This window comes from Anopheles maculipalpis, chromosome X, assembly GCF_943734695.1.
Source record: "Anopheles maculipalpis chromosome X, idAnoMacuDA_375_x, whole genome shotgun sequence".
Lineage (NCBI taxonomy): Eukaryota > Metazoa > Arthropoda > Insecta > Diptera > Culicidae > Anopheles > Anopheles maculipalpis.
The window spans coordinates 14,681,662-14,703,415 of NC_064870.1; the positions used below are offsets into that span (position 1 = coordinate 14,681,662).

The 21,754-nt window shown below is 45.8% G+C and overlaps 2 protein-coding genes across 4 annotated transcripts in view; both read right to left on the reverse strand.

Moving 5' to 3' along the window:
- LOC126568065 (palmitoyltransferase ZDHHC8) overlaps nt 1-21,754 on the reverse strand; it is a 347,611-nt gene that overhangs the window by 48,059 nt on the left and 277,798 nt on the right. The window lies entirely within an intron of this gene.
- On the reverse strand, nt 856-19,808 carry LOC126562112 (mannosyl-oligosaccharide alpha-1,2-mannosidase IA). The gene is made up of 6 exons (XM_050218538.1): nt 19,101-19,808; nt 4,301-4,699; nt 1,641-2,079; nt 1,286-1,569; nt 1,097-1,213; nt 856-990 (listed from the first exon to the last, which is right to left on the reverse strand). Exons 1-6 carry the CDS (start codon nt 19,806-19,808, stop codon nt 856-858), a joined length of 2,082 nt encoding a protein of 693 aa, XP_050074495.1.

The following is a 21,754-nucleotide window of genomic DNA, read 5'->3' on the forward strand; positions in this document are numbered from 1 at the left end:
TGTCAGTTGTGTGTAAGTGTGCGCGCGCTACTAGTGTTTTCGAAACACACATTCTAGTGCTAGTCTTACACGCTTCATCGTCCTTATCGCGGCACAAATTGGAGAGCTACTCCTAGTACTGTCTCCTCTTCCAATCCTATCTCTCTGTTACTCGCACAGAAACAGTTCATTGGCACGTAAAATTGTAGACGCAAATACAGAGGGATTACCCAGGGTTAAAAACAAAATGGATGCGCAAGATGTACACGGTAGACTTAAAGATGCGCAAAAAATTACAACCATCCCAAGCAAAACTGTCCACAAGAACAAATCAATTGTTGCATTTTTTTATTCAACAACCGTCACATTCGGCGGTCATTATAATGCACGTGATCTCATACTAATACCGTATAATTTGTATTATTGCTTTGTTTAGAATAATTTTTAAATTTTTAAAAATAGAATTTGAAAAACTCGATACAAATAGCATCTCAAATAAATGTCTATCAAACTAAGCCGGCATACAATTGGTTAACTAAAGTAGACAGTTTGCAGGTGCAATTCGAATGACTTTTTTTTAATCCTGGCTTGTGTTCGATACCGCTTCCAACTTGTTCGCTTATTGCTTTGTATTGTTTTGAGCCTGTAACTTGCATTGCTCAAAATGCATACTAATCTACGGGGTATGTGTGTACCTAAAACTCCCCACCCCGCGGAAAATTGAGATACGGCTAAGAAATCTTGCGTTTTTTTCCTTTCGTCTGTGTATTAGTGTGTCTATGTGTGGATCGTGTGTTTTAAATCGTGGCGCAACGGGCGCTCCGGACGAACTGTGGCCCCGATCATTGATTTGGCTAGGCCTATCAAACCTAGCGCTTACGGCGAACTGGAACCTGCCGCAGGACGGTAAAGCGGATTTCGGTCCTTTACCGGCAGCGGATGTGCTTCCGTGTTAAACACCCAGTCGTCTAAGGGCAGCAGTGAATCGTCGGAAAACAGCAGATAGAGGTACTGGTAAAAGGTATGGTATGGAAACGAGAAAAAGAATCGAACGTTATAAACGGTAGTGAATGGTGGTTAATGTTAGTGTGCTACGAAAAGGATCCCGTCGCCCTACCTTAAGCGTTTCGGCGAGGAAGAAACTTTGCTGGACATCATCCTTCACCGGTTCGGTGAGATACACGTTCTTCAGTCCGGTGTATCCGGTCGGTGTGCGACAGTGTTTTTCGAGTGCCTGTGTAAAGCGATAGAAATACTCCAATTAGTCTAACCGAACATCAAACTGAAGGACTATGCCGGCCCATACCTGTACAGCATCCCAACCCCAGTCGCGATACTTTTGGTCGTGCGTCAATCGCCACATGATGAAATAGCTTTCGAACGTTTCCGGCCGCAGGATGTAGTACTTCTCCTGCGCCTTCAAGGCCTTCGCTTCCACTCCATCATTAAACCGGAACGATTCTGGCCCGAGTCGGGTGTACGTGCGGATGTAGCTTTCGTGGCACGTGTTCGTTAGACCTTCGCCAATCTCCATGTACTGCTGGGAATACTGATTGTTCAGCGAGGTACCGCCCAACCCAAACAGACCACCTGCAAAAGTTGGAAAAGATTAACCCATATGTATATGTACACCGCGCCTCAAAAGGATCCTCCAAACTTACCTGCAAAGCAGGCGAGATGGTCCATCTTGTGCTCGAGCCGGTCGAACTTCATGTCCGACACGTACGTCAACCCGCTCGGTGTGTTGCGCACCATGTGTTTGATGATTGCCTGCATCGCCTCGTCATACATTTCGCGCGCCTCCCAATCCTCGTGCCCGGACTGTATCCACGCCTTCAGTAGGTACTCGTAGAAGCTGTCCCCGAGCGCACCGAGCGACATGTGCTGCTGGCCCCACTTGCCCGTTTTCGGGTTGAGATAGTTCGGGTATAGGCCCTTCGGTTTTTCGATGTCCTTCAGCACGGCCCGTATCGTTTGTACGCGCTCCCGATACACCGAGTCACCGCTGATATCGCTCAGGTAGGCAAACTCCATGTGGAGCGTGCCGAACTCGGACAGGATGCTGCTACCGCCGCTTGCCCAGCCATAATTTTTGCTCACCTTACAAACAAAATGAAAGACATACAATTAGGAACCATTTCCGGAAATGTGAAGCATAAGAAAGAGAAAGAGACAGAGAGAGAAAAGGCGACAGCGTATGGCACACGGTGGGTCCACACTTCAGGACCAATGGGCGGACGTAGGGATTATTCGAGAGATCTGTTTAATACAAAATTTCACATAAATATGGCGCCACTGTATCGACTTTGAACATCCTTCGTACAGAAACTAATGAACTGTAGGTTTAATGCCTTCCAATTCTAAAACAAATGCTTACATTTGCAACCGAACGACCGCCCTGGGACCTTCGTGCGTATGATGTGCATGAAGAGCGGTTTTGACATGAGACGTAATAAATGGTAGAAAGAAAATGGAAGTTTTTTTTGTTTATTGTACAATTTAGAAAAAAAGGAAAATATCCTTTTAAACAGCGTACGAGCTAATAATCTCATTCAATCAAATTTTACTAAGTAGTGCACAATAACGGACGGGATCTCAATCTATCCTCGTGGGTAACCATTTTTGTGCATTTGGTGGTTTCCTCCTGCTCTGGATGATAGTGAATGACACACACGCTAACACTACTGGATCTCGCCACCAAGCACATTTGGGATAGATGAGATTCGTTACTTTGGTTGGTGAAAATGTACTCTCTGCTAGCTACCATCTAGAGAACATGAGGTGCTACTACTACACCTACTAGAAAGGAAAGAATAGCGGCACAATATGGCCGCATGCTTACTAACCTTATAGAACAGGGTGATAAAGAATAGCTCTACGTGTGTAAGTATGCGATCGAGCATGGTTTTAGGCTTTTCTCGACATTTAACACATTACGGATACGGATACGGTTTCACATACGGGAGTTCAGTTAGATACACATCGTTTTGTCGGTGTGGATGGGCGCATACACACACACACACACACACGCACACGCACACAAGTGTGTAGGTGTATCATTTAAAAAATTGCAGAGCAATACATAAAAACAAATAATAAAACAAAAGTGGCGTACACACATACATAACAGAATTAACATACAGGAAGCAGTTGAAGAGAAGACATTGACCGATACACCGAAGAAGCGATACGTTGTACGGCAGCTCACATACACACAACAAGGCGCACACACCCGCACAGGCGCACGTAGTACAGGATGTAGTAGGTAGGATCGTAAACGGACATGCGATAGGATATAGATGGGGGTGGGGACCAGAAACATTTCCGATCAGAAGGTTCAGGATCGTGGGGATGTGTAATTTGTAAATAGTTTAGCAAATGTAGTTAGTTGTAGTGGTTGTAGAAGATAAGGTGAAGCGTCCGGGGGATAGTGGTAGTAGTACAACAATCGTTTAGTTTTCCGCACCGATCCGACCGATCGGCGAATGAACGGTGATAGAAGAGAGAAGGAAAACACACAGTTATTGGTATGGCCATTAAGGACTTGTCGCCCATGCCACACACACACACACTTCTTCCTGACCAACATCGGCTGGACATGGTACAGGACAGTCAGGAAAGAATGCATGTCAGAAGTGAAAAGCTGCTTAAGTTAGCAAAAATTAGGGTGAAAGTACTAAGCACTAATGCACAAGGGCCCTCTTGAATGATGCATGAATGGGCAGAAGGTATATCGAAACGCCAAAAGAAATTAAAGGAAAATAGCAAAGATACAAAAGAGCATGCAAATTCGAAAACAAATTAGACGAAACAGTATGCTGATGAGTAGGACTTTTCATGACTAAAATTAAAGCACAGTGATCAGCCCTTCAATAAAGGCGCCATTTTTTTCGTAAAAAAATAGTTCAAGGACTTTTTGAGTAATAGCCGAATACATTCAACAGACGAAAAATTATCTATGTTGGACAAAATTGGATCCACGGCTCGATGCCATTGGATATTTCTAAACGATGACATCGAGCTATAATATATGTGCAGAAAGTGTCCTGGCGTCGAATGGAGTTCTTTTTTGGTGAGTATGGAAGCTGAAGACAAAAAAAAACTGGTGTGGTGTAGCGAAAGGGAACAAACATGTAAAGATGGCTTGGATTATCAAATGACTTCCTACTTTGAGCCAACTACCAACTACGTGTATCTCTCTATGCTCTAGTGTACGGTTATCACTAATTTCGAGCTAGTAAGATCGTCAGACGACAAAGGGCGTAAATTGAGGTAACCCTTATTGCAACCCTTAAGACAACCCATCCGTGTTCCAGCTTACCCCATTGTGTACGTTAACCAGCGCGTACGGGATACCGGTCGGTGTTTGGAACGCGGGCAGCAGCTTGTCCGCAACGTAGCGTGCTTTCTCCAGGAACATCCGATCCCCGGTAAAGGCGTAGCACGTGAGAAAACCACCGATGAAGCGAATGTTCGTCTCGAACACCGACAGCTCCGCGTCCACATTCTCGAGCGTAAACTTTCGCTCGACCCATTCGCGGCCCTCGTCGAACTCCTTGTGCAGTCCCATCAGGTACAGCGTGTCGAGCCCGTCCACGATCGTTGCACCGAGATCGAACGAACCGAAGATGCTGTTGCTGTGGCCACGCTTCGAGAGTGGTCGGAGTTCGTTCTTACCCCACGCGTACAGCTTGTAGTTGCTCCAGGCGTGTACCATCATCTAAAATTGGAAGGAAAAAAACACGTTAAAGTAATATTAGCGCCGTAGGTCCAAGAAAACATCAATTTAAAGCAGCAATTTGAAAACTTTGTGATGGCCTCGTTTTGCTATAACAACCCTGGCATCAAGCATGTCGCCAAAGTTGAACGAGCTGACGTAATAATGAGGTTAATGTAAGAACTCCACCACACATGTTTGATATTGTTTGCCAGAGAAGTGCTGGACGCTTTGTATGCCTTTTTGAACCGTTAAATACCCTCACACGAATCCCATATCGAATAGCGTATGAAAAATCATGCCCCCTCAACTTAGAAATTTTCAAATGAAAACATTAAGTTTGAGCTCTGGCTGCACATGTGTAACGAATTGCGTAGAATTTCACCAACAGCAATTCTAGTGTGTCGATTAACCAAAAATGCTGACAAGCAATTCGTTCCCCATCGCTGGGTACGGACTCGAATTTTGCTGAGCTAACCTTTTTATATACCAGCCGACCTACTACTCATCCGCTTCATCGGAAGAACCAGGTTTTACAGATGTCAGCAAATTTTCCCAACCATAGCCGATATGTATCGTGGACATTTCAAACTTGCCGTCCTCTCGCCTAAGCTCAAAAAATACATTCGGATCAAATATGTTCCAACAGTCTGCGGTGCCAAATGCGGAAGCGAGCCGCACGAACAAATCACAGCCGGACGGGGTTCAATGTACGATAAATGCAAATATGTATAATAACTTTCCCCTTCTAGCTTCAGTTGTCCTTCAGTTCATCCATACGGCTGGCGGGATTTTATGGCACAACGCAACCACACCGATACCGAGAAGACGATCATCGGCTTCACACTGCAACTCCCTTTCCCCAATTCAACCGTTTGACAACCACACAACCCAACAGCAAGATGACTTTGAGATGAGTTCAATAGCAATGTCACGAGCGTTTCATGGTCGCGTGGCGCTCTCGTCTTCTACTGCTCTCCCACAACCTGAACAGATATATACCTAACCGCTTGGGATAATACGTTTTCAGGTGACGAAGTCTCCAGCCTAACCTTGCGATGCGCGATACTTCCTAATATTGCGGAATGTTGTCTCTACAAATGTCAACTGAAGTGAAGTAGAAGGTACGCATCTTGTCTCGCTGGAGTGGCGAAACGAACGAGTCAACAAAATAGTAAAGTACTAAACGATCACAACAAATTCAATGAAATTCGAAAGGAAGACTCACAACAACAACAACAACGGTTGTGATTGTATCAAGGCTAGCTTAGGGTCAAACGTCCGATTCGGTGTAACATCGATCGGTCCCCGGTTACAGATGTAAAACAGCGTACCATTACGTGGACATTCACCTGGGGAACCCCAAAAAAAGGGACGCCTGCTGCTCGTACACGGTTGAAGTTCGTGTTACTGTGTTACGCTAGGTCAAACAACAAGTGTCCACATGTTTACATGTGCTTCTGATACAGAACAGTTAATCTGACGTACCTGCATCAGAGGAGATGATTGTTTTAAATAAAATGAATATTATAGCTAAAATGGTGCCGGAGTTCCTTCTCGAAGGAAAACCCTGCCAAATTGATAAGTGAGTTGGTGCTGTTCGCCGACTCAGCAGATGCACGATGTGGTAAGATATGTAAAGCACACAACACAGACCTGCCGCACGTAGTTTCGTTTCTCGTGGTCAATGGAACCTCCCGTCGTGCCTGCATCCGCATCTTCCGCGGTGGACGGGATGTCCTCGATTCGCAACCATCCGGTTGCATTGACGTACCGCGGTACGTACGATGCACTATCGTACAGGGATCGTCGTACCCGGGTCTCCTCCTCTTCCACCTCCGTATTTAAGCCCAGCGTCGGTTCGGCCACTGCCGGTGTCAGTTCACGCTTGGTGTGTGCGTAATGGTAGTACTGGTGATGGTGTGGGCTGTCCGGATCGAGGGTCCGATCCGCGTTGCCGGTACCGAGCCCGCTAAATCGCACATGATCGTCGTAGTCGTAGAACCGTTCCTGGTACTGGTGTGGCGGGATGGATTGCGGTTGGATCGTGCGCTGCTGACGCACCACCAACGTAACACCGGTCATTGCCACCAGAAACATTGCCGTAGCAACAGCACTCATTATGAGAGGTTATAGGCCTGTTCCAGCCAACGATCGCCACTGCTATGCACTTTAAAGAACGCTTTCGATTCGACTTGGCAGCACTGCACGACGGAGAGAGATGTAACGCATACACCACTGCTACACTCTGCGCACTGTATGTCAGGTGTGTCGGAAGGGATGCTACACAAAGCCACCACTCGCTCACTCACTGCCCGTACAGTGTGGTCACCTTTCGTCTAATGGATGATCTGGCCTCTCGGGTCGCCTTAGCACATCGCAACCTTGCTATCGGACGCGCCGTACCCAGCCATGTTAGGTGATGACCTCGTCCCCGTTCTAGCACCTCTGATGTTTCACTATCGCTAAACCACTAAGCCCGAACGCTTCTATCCCGCAGGATGCAAAACAACACGGTTGATAGGGAAGGCACGTCGCCACTCAGTGTCGTGCTCTGGGGGTGATTGATGCGATCAGCTGTCCTGTACCGGGGAAGATACATTCGCTCTCTTCTTTGCAGTTGACTCGATCGCCTATCGCTAGCTAGTGAAAGCTGAAGTCAGGCTTCCGACACGTGCTAACGCCTAAGACTGGGACTTAGGGTTCTTGTCACCTAGAATCGGTTGATCGGTCTTGGGTTACTGACTAAGGGGACGGAAAACTAAACACTCAAACACTCTAATATGGCACTCTATATATCAAGCACACCGCCACAGTGCCTAAATCGACCGGGATTTTCGGAGCTCCAAATTACGGGTACCGGACCGGTTTCCACACTGGTATTTCGGCTGAGTATGAACGGGTTGACAACCGGTTTATTTTTTGCCTTAGCTTTGTAGCAAAACCTACTATTGCCCTTCTAGGTCTAGGGTGCAATAGACTAGACATGGGGCAACATCTTCAGCTTTTGAAGCCTTTATGTGCGCTCTCGGACGCGTCCCTTCTAACGTAGTCGCGACCCGCGACCCAGATCAAGGTCAATAGCACGCAAAACGAACCGTCCCCACCCGGATCGGTAGGTCAGATACACGCAACTACAGTCTGCAATCGAGGCGCCGGAAATGGCGTGTGTACACTACTCTCCTCCGTCCGTTCGGTACCGGTGCGGGCGGCGTCGTTTGACAAACTGGCGAACCATCTACTGACCAGCCCGCCGTAATGGCTCTCTTAGCGATTTGGAGACGGTTGGGAAGGAGTCTTTGCAGCGCTCGCACTATGGGCAAAGAGCAAAACGTTGTTTGTTTCTAATATTTGACCGGACTTGCAGTTATAGATCGAGCCAAATCGTATGATTCCGTTTCTGGGCTTTTTTTTTAAAGAAGTCATTAGTGGTATTGGCACCAAAAAAAAAAAATGGACACACTATCAAAATCAAATTGTTTGACTATCTGTATCTGTAGTGTGTTGTGAATATTGAATAAATGTTTGAATACTTTCTGACTACAAGCTGGAGATTGTTTGTTCTCGCTATCCTAAACAGAAGATATTTTTAGAGCTTCAAATAACAAACTTATGTATTACTTCCCTAGTAACGGTTGGGTAGATCCCAACACAACACTTTGTATCCAAGAATAAAAAAGTTTGTCTGCTACTCAAGTTGCTGTACAAACATGTGCACAGACATTGCCAAACTGAAACCAACTGTTTAATGTATGAACAGTTTGCCAGGACGTTCGAACGTGGCCAATTTTGGAACCGACCAAAGTTTGCTACCAATTCGCTGGAAAACATTTTTAAATGTTTACCCTACCAAACATGGGTGGCCCTCACAGTAGCCCATAGTGTTCCAGTGCAGCAGCTACTAAAATCGCACTCTCTTTCTCTTGATCGCTTCATTCGATGCGTATGCTCTTTTCAGTTTGCGATCGTGGCCTTCAAAAACGCGATCGGCTCTCTCGTGAGGTTTTATTTTATTTTTTTTTTTTAGCGAAGGTCTATGCGTGCGACGGCTGCTTCGGACACCTTAACAACGTACACACCGGATTGATTTCTTCACGCTCTGTATACCCCCGCCTTCGATGTTCCTTCACCGAAGCACAATGTTTACATGTTTAGTAGCTTTCGGGTGGGTTAAACTGTCACTCGAATACATGGTACAAAATTATTGTGCTTTAATTTTACATCATGAGAGATGTGAGAGGTCTGAGCAATGAGCATCGCTTCTGAAGCGATGATGCTTTATCTGGAGTATCCAAACTTACCACTCTTGGTACGCATGGCCGACAGTCCTTGTCGAACGTCTAACGGAGGTGCAAGAAGGTTAGAGAGCACCAGTGGATGGATGGATGATGGCGCTCGGGTCGTGCAATCCGCAAGCAAGAAGAAACCCATCATTCAAATGCATACACGCTTCAGTGCAGCTAGAGGTCAGCAGCGCGTACCCGCCAATAGTAAATTGATCGTACACGGCTACTCGGATGGGTGGGGTGCGTATGTGCGAACAGGCCCAGCCACATACCTCGTACTCGTACTGTCAAGGACGTGGACACGCATAGCCAGAGCGGTTTCCTGTGCTAAGGCCCAGACAGATGCAGGCGCCACTTGATGCAACCAGCTTCTCCTTAATAAGCCACAAACGTAATGAACGCACCACGTGCTCGTCGTGGGTGAATGCGTTTAATTCAAATATTCCCCCTCCGAATCGCTGGGTTGGGCCCGCGAAAAATCAAACGACTAATGCAAGGTTATGTTAGCTTTGCGGTGGTTCAACTCATCTTTAGAAAGCTTTAGAAATTCTTCAACTGCTTTATAGTTTCAATAATTTTCTAATTCATATGACATTAGATAAGTGCTTGCGTGCTCCACGTTAGCGAACTCGTCAGTTTTTTTTTTTTTTGGTAACACAGCAACAAACTTCTATTTGCCGTGATCTCACTTAGATGGTGATGGATGGCACAGAGAAAATAAAAATCACCTTGACAGATAGGGTGCGAGAAGATTAACATTTTGATATTGCCGAAGGATTTCTACGAGAGCATCCTTGAAAGGCCCTAATTGTGTACCTTCTGTCAGATCCTCTTCCCCTGTCCCATACTCTTCACAAGCTACTTCAAACAGGTCCCGTGATGACCCAACGTTATACCACTGGTCGGTTCGGCTATCTCTTCGGGTGCGTATCAGTTCTTGAAATTCCATGCCAAACTACCGATTCAAGATGGCGGGGGTATCACCGGAGGCGGAGCGTTCAGAACGATAAGGACACGATCGTTGATGCTCCAGCAATAATCGGTGTCCGTAATCAGAATCGTACGATGCAACCCACCAGCACCAGACCCCGTGATACATTGCTTTACACGGAACCGATTAGGGATGTTGTGTTTTGTGTATGTGTGTGTGTGTATAGAAGGGTCGTTATGTTGTGCCGGAGCCGATTACCATTTCCGCGCAACATCTTCACGCCTCATTGTTCCAGCAGAACGGGGCTAGGATGGGGCCGTTGTTTTTCAGGACCGGGAATTCTAGGACGCAACGCAACGCAGATTCGGTTCATTTGGGTGACCTCGTTACAAGCCCAATGTTGGTGTGATCTCAAATTGGACGTCTTTAAAGTCGCCTGTTTGGTGAAGTGGAAGTAAACAGAAGTGTCTTTAGTTTTGTTGCGTTGTACGTTTGCTCCTCGAGTAATGGCTGGCGACGTATGGCTGCGCCCACAGTTCATAAGACGCACTATCAAAAGGTTGCAATCAATTTCTACGTGTCAAGTCACGAAACCGCGAGTCACAAGATAAAATGATTGTTTCCGGGATATCCGGGAAACGTTCCGAGGAATGCATTCCGTGTCGCGAAAATCGCCTAATCGCGCGCTGTGACTTTAATTCGGTATGCAAATCGAGGCCACACTGGCTGTGGCGGAATAGGGGTCACGGTTTGTTGCAAATGACATATTTGCGAAGCGGGACAGAAAAATAAAAAAAAAACCTCAATGTTGCCGATTTGTGGTGGCCTATTTTTCCACTTCCGTAGTGGCCTGTTGTCCCTTTTTCCGAGCGCTGTAACTGCGCGCGGCAGAATTCGTTGGAGAAAGTAGGCTTCGTTAATCTTTCTCTCTCTCTCTCACTTTGTCGCTATATCTCTCTTTGTTTCGGCTGTGGTTTGTAAATGTTTCAAGATGCCCCAATCCTATGTTGTTAAGTATGCATGAAGTAGGTGTACAGCTAAGGGAGAAAAGAACTAACCAAGAAAAGTTTGGTGAACATCGTGCTTCATTCCATCGCGCTTTCACACCGCACTCTCATCCGAAATAAGCAGCTCTGTAATGGATGTAACTAAATCGCATTATAGCACTGTACCGTGTCGGTGGCTAAGCATCGCCATCATAAAAACATTCACACATACACACAAACGGAATGCATTTTTCCTCCTCCGATCGTCCCGCTGGCCAAAGCAACAAAGACACCAAAAGTGGGGAGGAAAACTAAACACCTGCCGGCTGTTTTCTCTCGCTCCGATTAGCCGACCAATCAAATCCCACTTTTCACTATATACTACTTTTTCACCCCAGTTAAGTGCAGTTGTACCGGCATTACGGGCAAGTTTTGCTTGTTTTTCCAAACGTTACTGCCCCTGCGTTCGAGTTCATTCTACTCAAATATGCTACGCTGCGAGTTGGCCAAGAGAATACAATTTTATGTTTATTATGATGCTTTCATTTTATTACTATCTATTTTCTCTACCGCTCACACCGAGAGGCATACGGATGGAAAATTAAGGCACAAACAAAGCACAAACGATCGATTCGAACGAAATTAGTGTTGCGCGGGTTGCCTACGTGCAAGGCGCGCACGCCGTAGTCGTAAGCATGATGCATAAACACAGGGAGTGATGTTTTGGCGCTTTGAACCGACAGTATTGCTACTTTTCATACAAAATATTTCTTTTTAGGAGTCCCGATTGAATAGAATGTAATAAAATAATGGATACGCGTAAACAGGTAATGTTAATTTTAGACACTGTCATATTTGAAATTTTTGAACGATTTCTGATAATTTATTAAAACGCTCTTTAAAAATTGGCTAGCTAATCGGGTTCTCTAGAAGTCGTACGGTCCAAAAAAGAAGAATAGAAAGAATGGAAAACTTATCCTACTGTAGGTAGAAATATCTCATTTAGTGTTGGACAGTGACCTGTACTGAAACGTTGCCCAAATAAACGGAGGATTATGAATAAATTGAGTGAAGTCTTTACTATAACAAGATCACGCTATACTCACTGTAAAACTCTTTTCTCAACGCATCGGGCCACCAACGATTTCAAAACAAAAATTTCAGGTTCTCATGAGGGTTTGTAAAAATTCCTCGCATTGAGATCGCTTTTTGAGAACCTGGCGCATACATAAGCTACGCACAGTATTGGACAAAACAAATGCAACTCAAATAGAGCAATCATAAAAAAAGATCAGCAAATTTCAATTTTTTACTGCAGTTCACGGTTCAGGGGGCAAACGTCTAGACGTTTGCTACATGTTCAATGCAGCAATCAGCTGTCAAAGTTACAGATCGTAGCCAGTGTTTTGTGGACAAGAACCATTTTGTGCTGGTCAAAACAACTGCAACCTCTCGCTTCTTTGAACTATTATCTCTAACAGCATCGTTTAAGAACTTTGTTTTGTGTTGGAAAAATATTCGTTTGCTGTAAAAAGTGTTCTTTTTGCATTATTGTAACATTACAAGGAAAATACACGTTGGAAATTATTGAGAAAGGTCAGTACTGACGCTTTCTTTATATTTTTGTTACTAGACACCAAAATGACACCTGACAGCCTTGGAGTGAAACTAAGAAAGAAAATAATCGATGATTTCAAGAGTGGCATGTCACAAAAAAAACAATTTCTGACAAGTATGAGGTGAAAACATGGACTGTATCTAGACTGTGCTCGAAATTTCGTGCAACCGGAAAGATTTATGTGGACAATAGAGGTCTACACCACACCAAGGGAGGACACTATGATCGTACGAAGTATGGAAAAGGATCCTTTCAAATCTTCGTTCAAGGTGCGAAAGGATATGCAGTTATCTGTTTCAGATGACGGACGGAGATAAACCGGATTGTTCTCTCTGATTTCACTTAGGAACCGGAATAAAAGACTTCTGTTTGCTCATACTCATATTGGCTGGGATGTGCAGAAATGGTGGACGGTTCTGTTCAGTGATGAGTCGAAGTTCAACATCTTTGGAAGCGACGGGGGATTCGCCGAGTACGTCGACCAACTGGAAAACGCTTAGATTCGCGTTAGTGTCAGAAGACGGTGAAGGCATCAATGCGGAGGGCAATCAAATCGATGAAATAATGGACCGCGTTTCACGTACAATGTCACCCTGAGAAATGAAATGTTGCCTTATGTTGAATGCAATATGCCATTTAAATGGATATTCCAACAAGACAACGATCCCAAGCACACCACCAAAGTGGTCAAACAGATAATGAAATCATGGTAATGAACTGGCCGCCCCAATCTCCGGATCTGAACCCTATAGAGAACTTGTGAGAGATCGTGCATAAGCACATTGATATTGAAAGGTGTTCGACGCAAGGATCAGTTGTTTGCACATATAAAAAAAAAGGCGTGGGCAGCAATTACACAAAATTTCATTAGTCACCTGATCGAGTCTAGGCTGTAATTGAAAACAAAAAAAAGGATTTGCAACGAAATATTGAAAGCCAATTTAAATTTGGCAAACAACACGCGAAGTTGCATTTGTTTTGTCCAAGCGGAAAACGTTGATTTTTTATATTTATTTATTTTCTCATGAATTGGTATGTAAGTACATAATGTTTTTGTTATAAAAAACAAAAAGTGCTGTTTCAATCAACTTAAAAACATTTTTCTCACAATTGACTTATAATACACCCTCAATGTAGGGTTTCATTATTGGGATTGATTGGTTGCACTTGTTTTGTCCAATACTGTATATGAGCCAACGGAGAAAAGAGCTGAAATTGCAATTTTTAGACCTTTTGACAATTGCACATCGATTTCAACATTTTGAAATTTTCTTGTAGCCCGGGGCGTATACAGTATCTGAAAAATTCTGATTGTAAATGTGTCCTCCTTAGATAGCTCTGCCAAAAGGATGATGAAAGGATGAAAGGATGATCTGGATCTGAGTGCAGATCCACCGGAAGGTTTTCTTCAGTAAAGAAAGAACCTGCTGAAACAATCCCTTATCTTCGTCGTTGTATCAAACTTCTACTTTTACAAGGAGGAACCGAGGATTATTGGCCTCCCTTGTCTTGGAGATCCGATTGGAGATCCGCGCGGTCTGGAAGCGGTTCGATACCCGGTTCCGCCGTGTGCAGAACAGCGCCTCTATCGCATCGACCACCAGGGCCACCCTCAAGCATTACAAGCTGATTTTGAAAAAGATAAGCTGAGCACGCTCCTGGGCCACAATAAGTGTTGCATTGCTAACGAGAAGTGTTAACAGCTCTTTATGTCAAATGAAAACCCACGAGGGTAAGATAATTTGCACTACTGCAGCATAAATCACCTTTTAGAGGTATTGTTTGGCACTGTCGCTGTATCTCACAGCGCTGAAACGAAAACAAAAGCCGACGGTGTGAAAGTGGCACGGCATGTTGAAGAGTGCTAAAGCACAGCAGATTAGCTGATTAACATTGAAAGCGTTGGTCGGGGGCTTTTTGGCGTGGGTACTCCCAAACAAGCTGGAAATTCCACCATTCAAGAGACCGTTTACCGGTTGAAGGGTGGTTTGTTTTTAGACTGAATACAACATCAGACTTTAATTCCCCGTAGGGGTAAAAATAGAACCAACTGGAAATGGCAGAAACCCGACTTTGAAACCCGTCCAAGCGTCCACACTATTTCTCACCAATGTGGCAAGTTTTGTTTCGCTTTTGCTTAGATCGTCGTCTAACCTATTTCTTGGTGTTTTTTTCTTTCTTTTCCTTTAGTTTATGTGTTCTGGCTAAACGTTTAGCGAATGTTTCAACCACACTGGACCACACACACCACTGGCTCGCTAGAGGGAAACGTTACAAAAGGGGGAGAAGAGAAAAAAAAAACACAAAACCCGGGAGGTTTCTATGTTGCCACGTGCGTGTGCAGGCATGGGAACCGTACCCGGTTGCGGCAGCGGGCAGCGGCGGTAAAAGCAAAAATCATTTCGCAAACATTGCGTCCTCCTCTTCACGACTTATATGTTTGGTTGCATGTGCGGTATGTGTATGGACAAGTTGATGCACTTGCTGCACGCTTGACTGATGGGGCACGTCTATTCATTTGATGTTTCCACTTCCACATAGCTGACTTTTTTTGTTTCATTACTGCACCGTACTTTAGTTGGCGAGATGAAGTTGCACAACCGTCCCCAATCGGTGGATAGAAGAAAAAGAAAAAAAAAACTGGAACAGTGGATCACTCACAGTGGACGCTTTGAGTCTTCAGCGAGAAGATTTCTATCGGCATCGTGTCCTATGCAAAACAGTGATGGTACAGTATTCGGCAAGCGCAACCCCATCGTGCGTCACAAACTAGAGTGCACATACAATCGTGATCGGATCACGATCTGCTTCTTCGCTTTCGTTCCTTTATGCCCTAGACGAAAGTTCACCAAACATGTCGGCTCCTCCATCTTCGTGTCTCGCTTTTGGTAGCCATTAGCGTTCAATAGAGGTATTGCAAGTAGGCTCGTGATGCCAAGAGATAAAACCAATCTTGATCATGGCTGCTTCGTTGTGGAAGGCGACGAAGTCAACGATAAGCGGTCACTGGAAGCAACGCAGGAAGTTTGTAGTAGGCGTGTGTGTGTGAGTGTATGTGCTCCTCGCTGATTACCAACACCACATCGCGTACGGTGCCAACTTGGAGACACGATGTGGATCTCGTTTGCCTTGCTGGCAGCAACGTAGACGTGCTCCCCCCCTTAATAGGCCACGTCACACGCGCTGTCAAACTCGCCGGTCCAATTATGGTGACTGTGCCGACGGGACTGGTTTGGGTAGAGCCAGTGACACAACGAGCTAGAATTCGCACCACACCAATCCAATCTTTGCAGGGCGATTCGAAAAGCATGACGAAAGAGTGTAGTATGCGTATGTATGCCAATGAACCCGAAGAACCAGACGGATGCACAACAGCACACATGTGTGGTGATGCGACAGTTCTCTCTAGCCTTTAAGCTATTTGATGTGGTGGCGGCTTTTGCTGCTGTGTAACACGATAATTCTCGATTGCATTAATTAAGAACGTTCTGTGCGCCATTTTTCCTCCAAGCACTTCACGCCGTGCGTACATTCTGGACCGTATTAAGTAGTTTGATTTTTCGCCATTTTAGTATCGAGTAGAGCAGGAAGCTAGTAGGCAAACACATCGTGTCTAGGGGCAAACATCTCAATCGCACGCGCAATCCTCACTTAATTTCAAATTATTCCACGTACACCACACGTGCGTGCGACAGCGACTTAATCTGTTACTTTTTGTTATGAAAGAAAAAGAAGACATCAAATCCAATTTCGTGGAAAAAGAAAACAAGCTGTGCAAGCCTGCAGCGGAGCTTTGCCCAGCAGAGTAGCAAATACGCATCAAACACGTTTACGGGTGCTGTGAAGCACCCGCGAATCCGAGAACCACAAACCCCGTTTCTCGGGAATTTGCGAGTGGCACTTGCCGCTGACACGACAGCAAAAAAAAAGCCCCCGTTGAAGCACAAAGAGATTGATAAACGTGCAACCGATACACATATACATACGCCCCGCGGATAGAAAATATGTGCCAGATCGCCGAAAACCAAACACCCTGGCCAGCATGGGTTGGAGCATCATTTCAGACGTTCAACCGGAAAGCAAACGGCTTCGCGCCCGTGCAGCTTTAAATCGCGACCGTTCAGCACCCGTGCCCTTTGGTGCTGTCGTGCTTTCCTAGCATCGTCTTTCCTAGCAAAAAAAAACCGTTGTCCTGGCCTTAACCTTCGCTAGATTGGGCACATACGCGACATCGAGCGTAGTCGTAGCTTCCTTCCCAAGGCTGTATCAACGTTAGCTCACCATTGTAATGTAAACAAGTGATAAGCAAACAAATAAACAATTTGAAATAAAAACGAATAAAAATAATTATAGCAAACCAACAACAACAAGAACAAAAAAACCTAATTGCGGAAACAGTAGGGAAAAAAAAAAACACCACGCAGCAAACAGCCATGACTGGGGCTTGTGATGTTATAGTTAAGGTTGTTTATAGTTTATTTTTCCTCAATCTGCAATTTCTGTTTTTATTTTATTCTTTTGCTTGATTCATTCGTCACACGCATCTACGGACACGCCGTAGTAGCCGAGTGACCATGCAGACAAGCGTTGGAAAAGGTGATTTTGCTTTATTTTTCGCAAATGTCCAATTAATGGCGCTCAGCACACGAGGGGATCTTTTGTGCATTTGTTTTCGATTGTGGGTACGCGCAAAAAAACAAAAGGCCCACAAACCTGTGCAACACAATGCTAGGTTCTCGTTGAAACTTCCCTTGTTCCAAAAAATAAAAATAAATAAATAAAAACTGGACAAAATTTGTGGAACGTCTCGTGGGCGGCAGGGATTCGTACCGGAGTGGAATCTGTTTGGGATGACCATATATTTGCATACGTTTATGCAAAACTGGCCCGAGATGTTGATGGTGCTTGTGTGGCTGTGTGTTTTTCATTTCAATTTCGCTCCGTTCCACAAACCACACAACATAAATAGCACAAATGTGCGGTGTTTATCGGCAAAATGTGGCATTTAAGGATCGCTTAGCGTACGGAAGGGGGGGGGGGGGGGGAGGCGATTTTTCTTAACAGGAAGAGCTATTTTTAAATGTTGTACAAATATGTAACCTTTGATGGATTTTTTTCTTCTTCTAGCGCTAGATGCAAGCAGAGAGGGTAGTTCGGGAGCATTCGATTCGCAGTATTATTGAATCAATCTTCGATTGGGTGCGTTTGTAAGGTAGGTCTGGGTTTTGTTGATGCATCGTAATTGCCGACATTTGGTTGCATCCTTCCCAGCATCGCACTGATAGTACCGAAAACCACAACCTACAATCTGACACCATCAGCGTAGGGGTAGGTGGTAGGATGACCTAATTTCCTTTCTGCTCGGGCAGGCAAAACTACCGCCAACGTTATCATCAGTTTGTCTTTAAAATGGTTTAGATAATGTTAAAACCCCTGCTAAATGCGCAATTCCCGGGTAGGATGGATGCGGTGAGAAGTGTAATTGCTTTTTCATATGTGTCATTGATTGCTGCTTTTGCCTATCAAAATCGGAACTTTACACAACCGACACCCTCAAAACACGCAACCATCGAGGAAACTTTATTATATACCAGCGTACCAACATTACACAATTCCACGCCCAGCTAAGTGGAGGTGTTATTAGATCCAGTTTCATTTTTAGCGATAGATCTAGTAGGATGCATCGGTGGTTTTGTGATATTGGTGGCTGTTGCAAACCTAGGTGGGATCTGGTTCAAAACCCATCCAGAACGTGCGCTCCGTAAGCGATGACCGTTGTCTAATCCAGGAATATGAGTAAACGCGGTCTAAGAAATTGTCAGGAAAGCCTGTGGGCTTTGTCCCTGTCAAGTAAGTAACTAACGTTCTTGACGTGCAGACCCTATATACAGAGGAAAAGAGGAGAAAGGGCGCTTTACATTTGCAGCACCACACACCACAGGTTTTCGGTTTGTTTAACACAAATATTTACCACTGTCAACATATATACCGACTACCTTCTCCACTCACTACTCCTCCCGCACGCTCTCGGAGTGTGGTGCACAAGCGAACAAATGGAAACAAAAAAGAAAATTCATGTGCGCGCGACCACTGCTCATAATTACCACAGCTGATACACCGATATCAGCTCCAAATGCAACAGGCAGGGCGGACGTGTAGCGATATACCTTTACATATGCGGTGCGATGCACACGCAAATGAGGGTACATAGGGAAACCTTAGCAACAGCAACAACATTGTTTGTGTGCACGTCACTTAATACCGTTTGCTTTCTATAATCACGCAAATAATGGCCGCCTAGGTGTGCTACAACCCACATGCACTAGAAGCCCCCGTTGCATGGAGTTCAATTAATTGATTAACTTCAGCACAATTGTGCCATTCCTCCCCCTATCTGATGTACCGGAAACCTATTCCCTTTACTGCCATCGGTAACGTCTGCCGCTCCCTGCGTCCTTAGCGTTTAATTTGAAATTACTTTCGATATCGTTTTGCCATGTACAATACACCTTTGTACAAGCGGAATGATAAGCTACTTATCGGCGCAGTTACTATTGCTAATCCCCTCCCTCGTGGCACGTACCTCCTTTACTTTGTTGCGTTTTTCGCGCACAGCTCGATCGGGATCTTCGCCAACGGACGCATTAAAGATAAGCCCGGCCGGGAACCGTGGTGCGCCCTGCTGGTGATGCCGGTCCGCCTGCTCTTGGTCCGCTTCCTCCTGTTCCAGCCCATTTTGGGGCGGCTGTACAACCCCGTCCGGGCCCTCGATGGCCGGTCCGGCCACAACGCCCACACCACCGGGTAACCGGTTCGCTTGGTCCGGCTCATCGATTGGACCACCGCCTTCCCGCTGCTCAACGGCATCAGTTTCCTCACCACCTCCACCACCACCACCACCATCGTCACCACCACCCGTGTCCGGTTTTTCGAGAAAATCGTCCGGCAACTCCTTCCGTATCTTCTCCTGCAGCTTCACCCGATCGTCCTGCTTGTGGATGTCCTCCTCACCGGTACGGCCGTGGGCGGGCGGTGGCGCCGGTATGAAAATTTCCGGCCCCGCACGCTGAAACTGTTTGTACGCTTTCAGCACCCGGTCCGCACTAAAGTTGTCCGGGAGGAAGAAAAAGCCCCCGAAGCAAACGAACCCGAACGTGGAGAGTACGAGCAGGATGAGACACTTTTCCCGCGATCGGAACGATCGCCGACCGAGCAGCGGATTTGTGACGGACGATCCGTTCGCCGTACCGCCGCCCGTACCGCTTCCAACCCGCTGGTATGTGGGCAGCATGGTCGTTTGTTTTGTCTTACGAAACGACCTTGACCGTTTCTTTTGGTCGCGTTGGTTGTCTCCGCCGTCTCGGGTTTTCTATCCTTCTTCCTCCGCTTCTCGATACTCAGTACTTCGCTGTCCGCACCGCACCTCCAGCAAAACCCGTTTCAACCCGTATTGGTTTCCTCCTTTCCGTTCGGTCTCGTACCTCGTGATGGCTCTTGGTTTTTATCACACTTGCCTACCCGGCACACGGTTGTTATAGTTGAGGTAGAGTTGAAGGACACTCGCAGGTTGATCCGTTCTCTCTTGCTCTATATCTTTCTCTTCTGTACAAGAATTTCTTTCCAATTACTTCATTTATCCCATCATAGGCAAGTGGCACATGGGTACTTAGGTACAAGTTACCTCCGGATGCTTCACCCCCTTTTCCGCCAACTCTTGGTAAAACGTTTTCTCTCGCGTTTAGGCCTTTTTTTTGCTGAACCACCAACTGGGTTGAGATTTTTTTTTTGCGCAAATCGATCGATTGTGATACCTTTCTGTGGGCTCTACTTGGCCATTACCGGCGTAGGAGTAAATGCTGTTGATGGTGAAGTCACGCTTGTCACATGTGTTTGTGTGTTGGAGGGTTTTTCTTTTTGTTTTGCTTTGCTCGATTCACACATCTACTTCCCGGTGAAAGTTCGTGACCATTCCGTCCAGGTGGACATCATTCTTTCCTGCGCTAATTAGCTTTTTTTTCCCGCGTTGCCACACGCTCACAACCGCTCTCGGTTCGCCTCGTCCTGTCTAATGCTTTGCTCGGCCTTCTTACCGGGCTTATACGCTTACGCTACACCTCTGCATATACTAGAAACTGCATTGGAATGCTTCGGCCTTGGCAACGGTAGGTAAAGGGTCTTCGGCCCAGCGTCTGTATGTGGTTAAATGGTTGGTTGCTGTTTTTGGTTGCGGGTTGATTGGCCCTTGGTGGGTTTCGTTCGGTTGATGGAGGTAAGCTTGTAACTCCTTCACCTTCCTCCTCGTCGCATCATCGGCTGCCCTCACCTGATGCGGATTACGCGTTGTGCCAAGCGAACGGGAGCAGGAAGTAAAAGAATGCCACAGCACAAACAGACCAGTTGTTTGGACGGAGTTTGCAAATAGCAACCCAGGATGGGTTAGTGGTGTTGGTGGTGTTTTTGTTGTACGAGAACACTAGCGGTAACCCACTAGCCACTCTCACCAATACGCCATTGCAGTTTCGCAACCGAAATCGATCGAACTGTCTTTCTGCGGTGGAAAACCGGACGCTCCACCAACTTCGCACGATAATTCACGGAAACGGCACATTAATCCACACACACACGCACGCACGGCTACACACACACACACGCGCTCGACGGTATAGAGGAACGCGGGGATAAATCACAGGCTGTTGTTGTTCGAGCGAGAACGCATCATCACACACCCGCCGTACGTTCGCGAAGCGCGGACAGACAAGGATAGAGAAAGAAGGCAAAAAAAAGCGGAACTACCCCCAAAAAAAGTCTCCCTAAACGGAACCGTTATTAATTTTTTTTCCTAACGCTTCAAATAGTCACGGAAGCGCACATACACTTTATCGAGAACGGTTTCCCCGTCGCACGTCTGACCAGTGATTTCTTTACCCGCGCGCGTGCTGTACACTTTAAGCTGCAGTGGAGTGTCCGACCGTTCCGTGCACACCGAGCAGTGCGTGTGTATGGAAGCAGGCTGCTCCCATTTCGAGCTGAGTTTTTTTTTATTTGACAAACAGCAGGCTTAAAAACGGCTTAAATTTTAGCCGATATTGAAATTTCACTGTGCATTATGGCCAGTTTATAACATTATTCACCCGTAGTGCGGTTTTGAAGGGAGAGAGAAATATTTTCTTATTATGAGAGTAAAAGAGAATGATAGACAAAATGACAGCTATGTAGCTGTGATGTCAGTTTCGCTAC

Excerpts from the sequence above, each read along its gene's own strand:
- LOC126562112 (XM_050218538.1), bottom strand. The coding sequence starts at position 19,808 with ATGCTGCCCACATACCAGCGGGTTGGAAGCGGTACGGGCGGCGGTACG. Across the intron at positions 2,080-4,300 it reads TGGTTAACGTACACAATGGG|GTGAGCAAAAATTATGGCTG; the intron begins GTAAGCTGGAAC and ends TTTGTTTGTAAG. Across the intron at positions 1,214-1,285 it reads GGGGTTGGGATGCTGTACAG|GCACTCGAAAAACACTGTCG; the intron begins GTATGGGCCGGC and ends CGCTTTACACAG.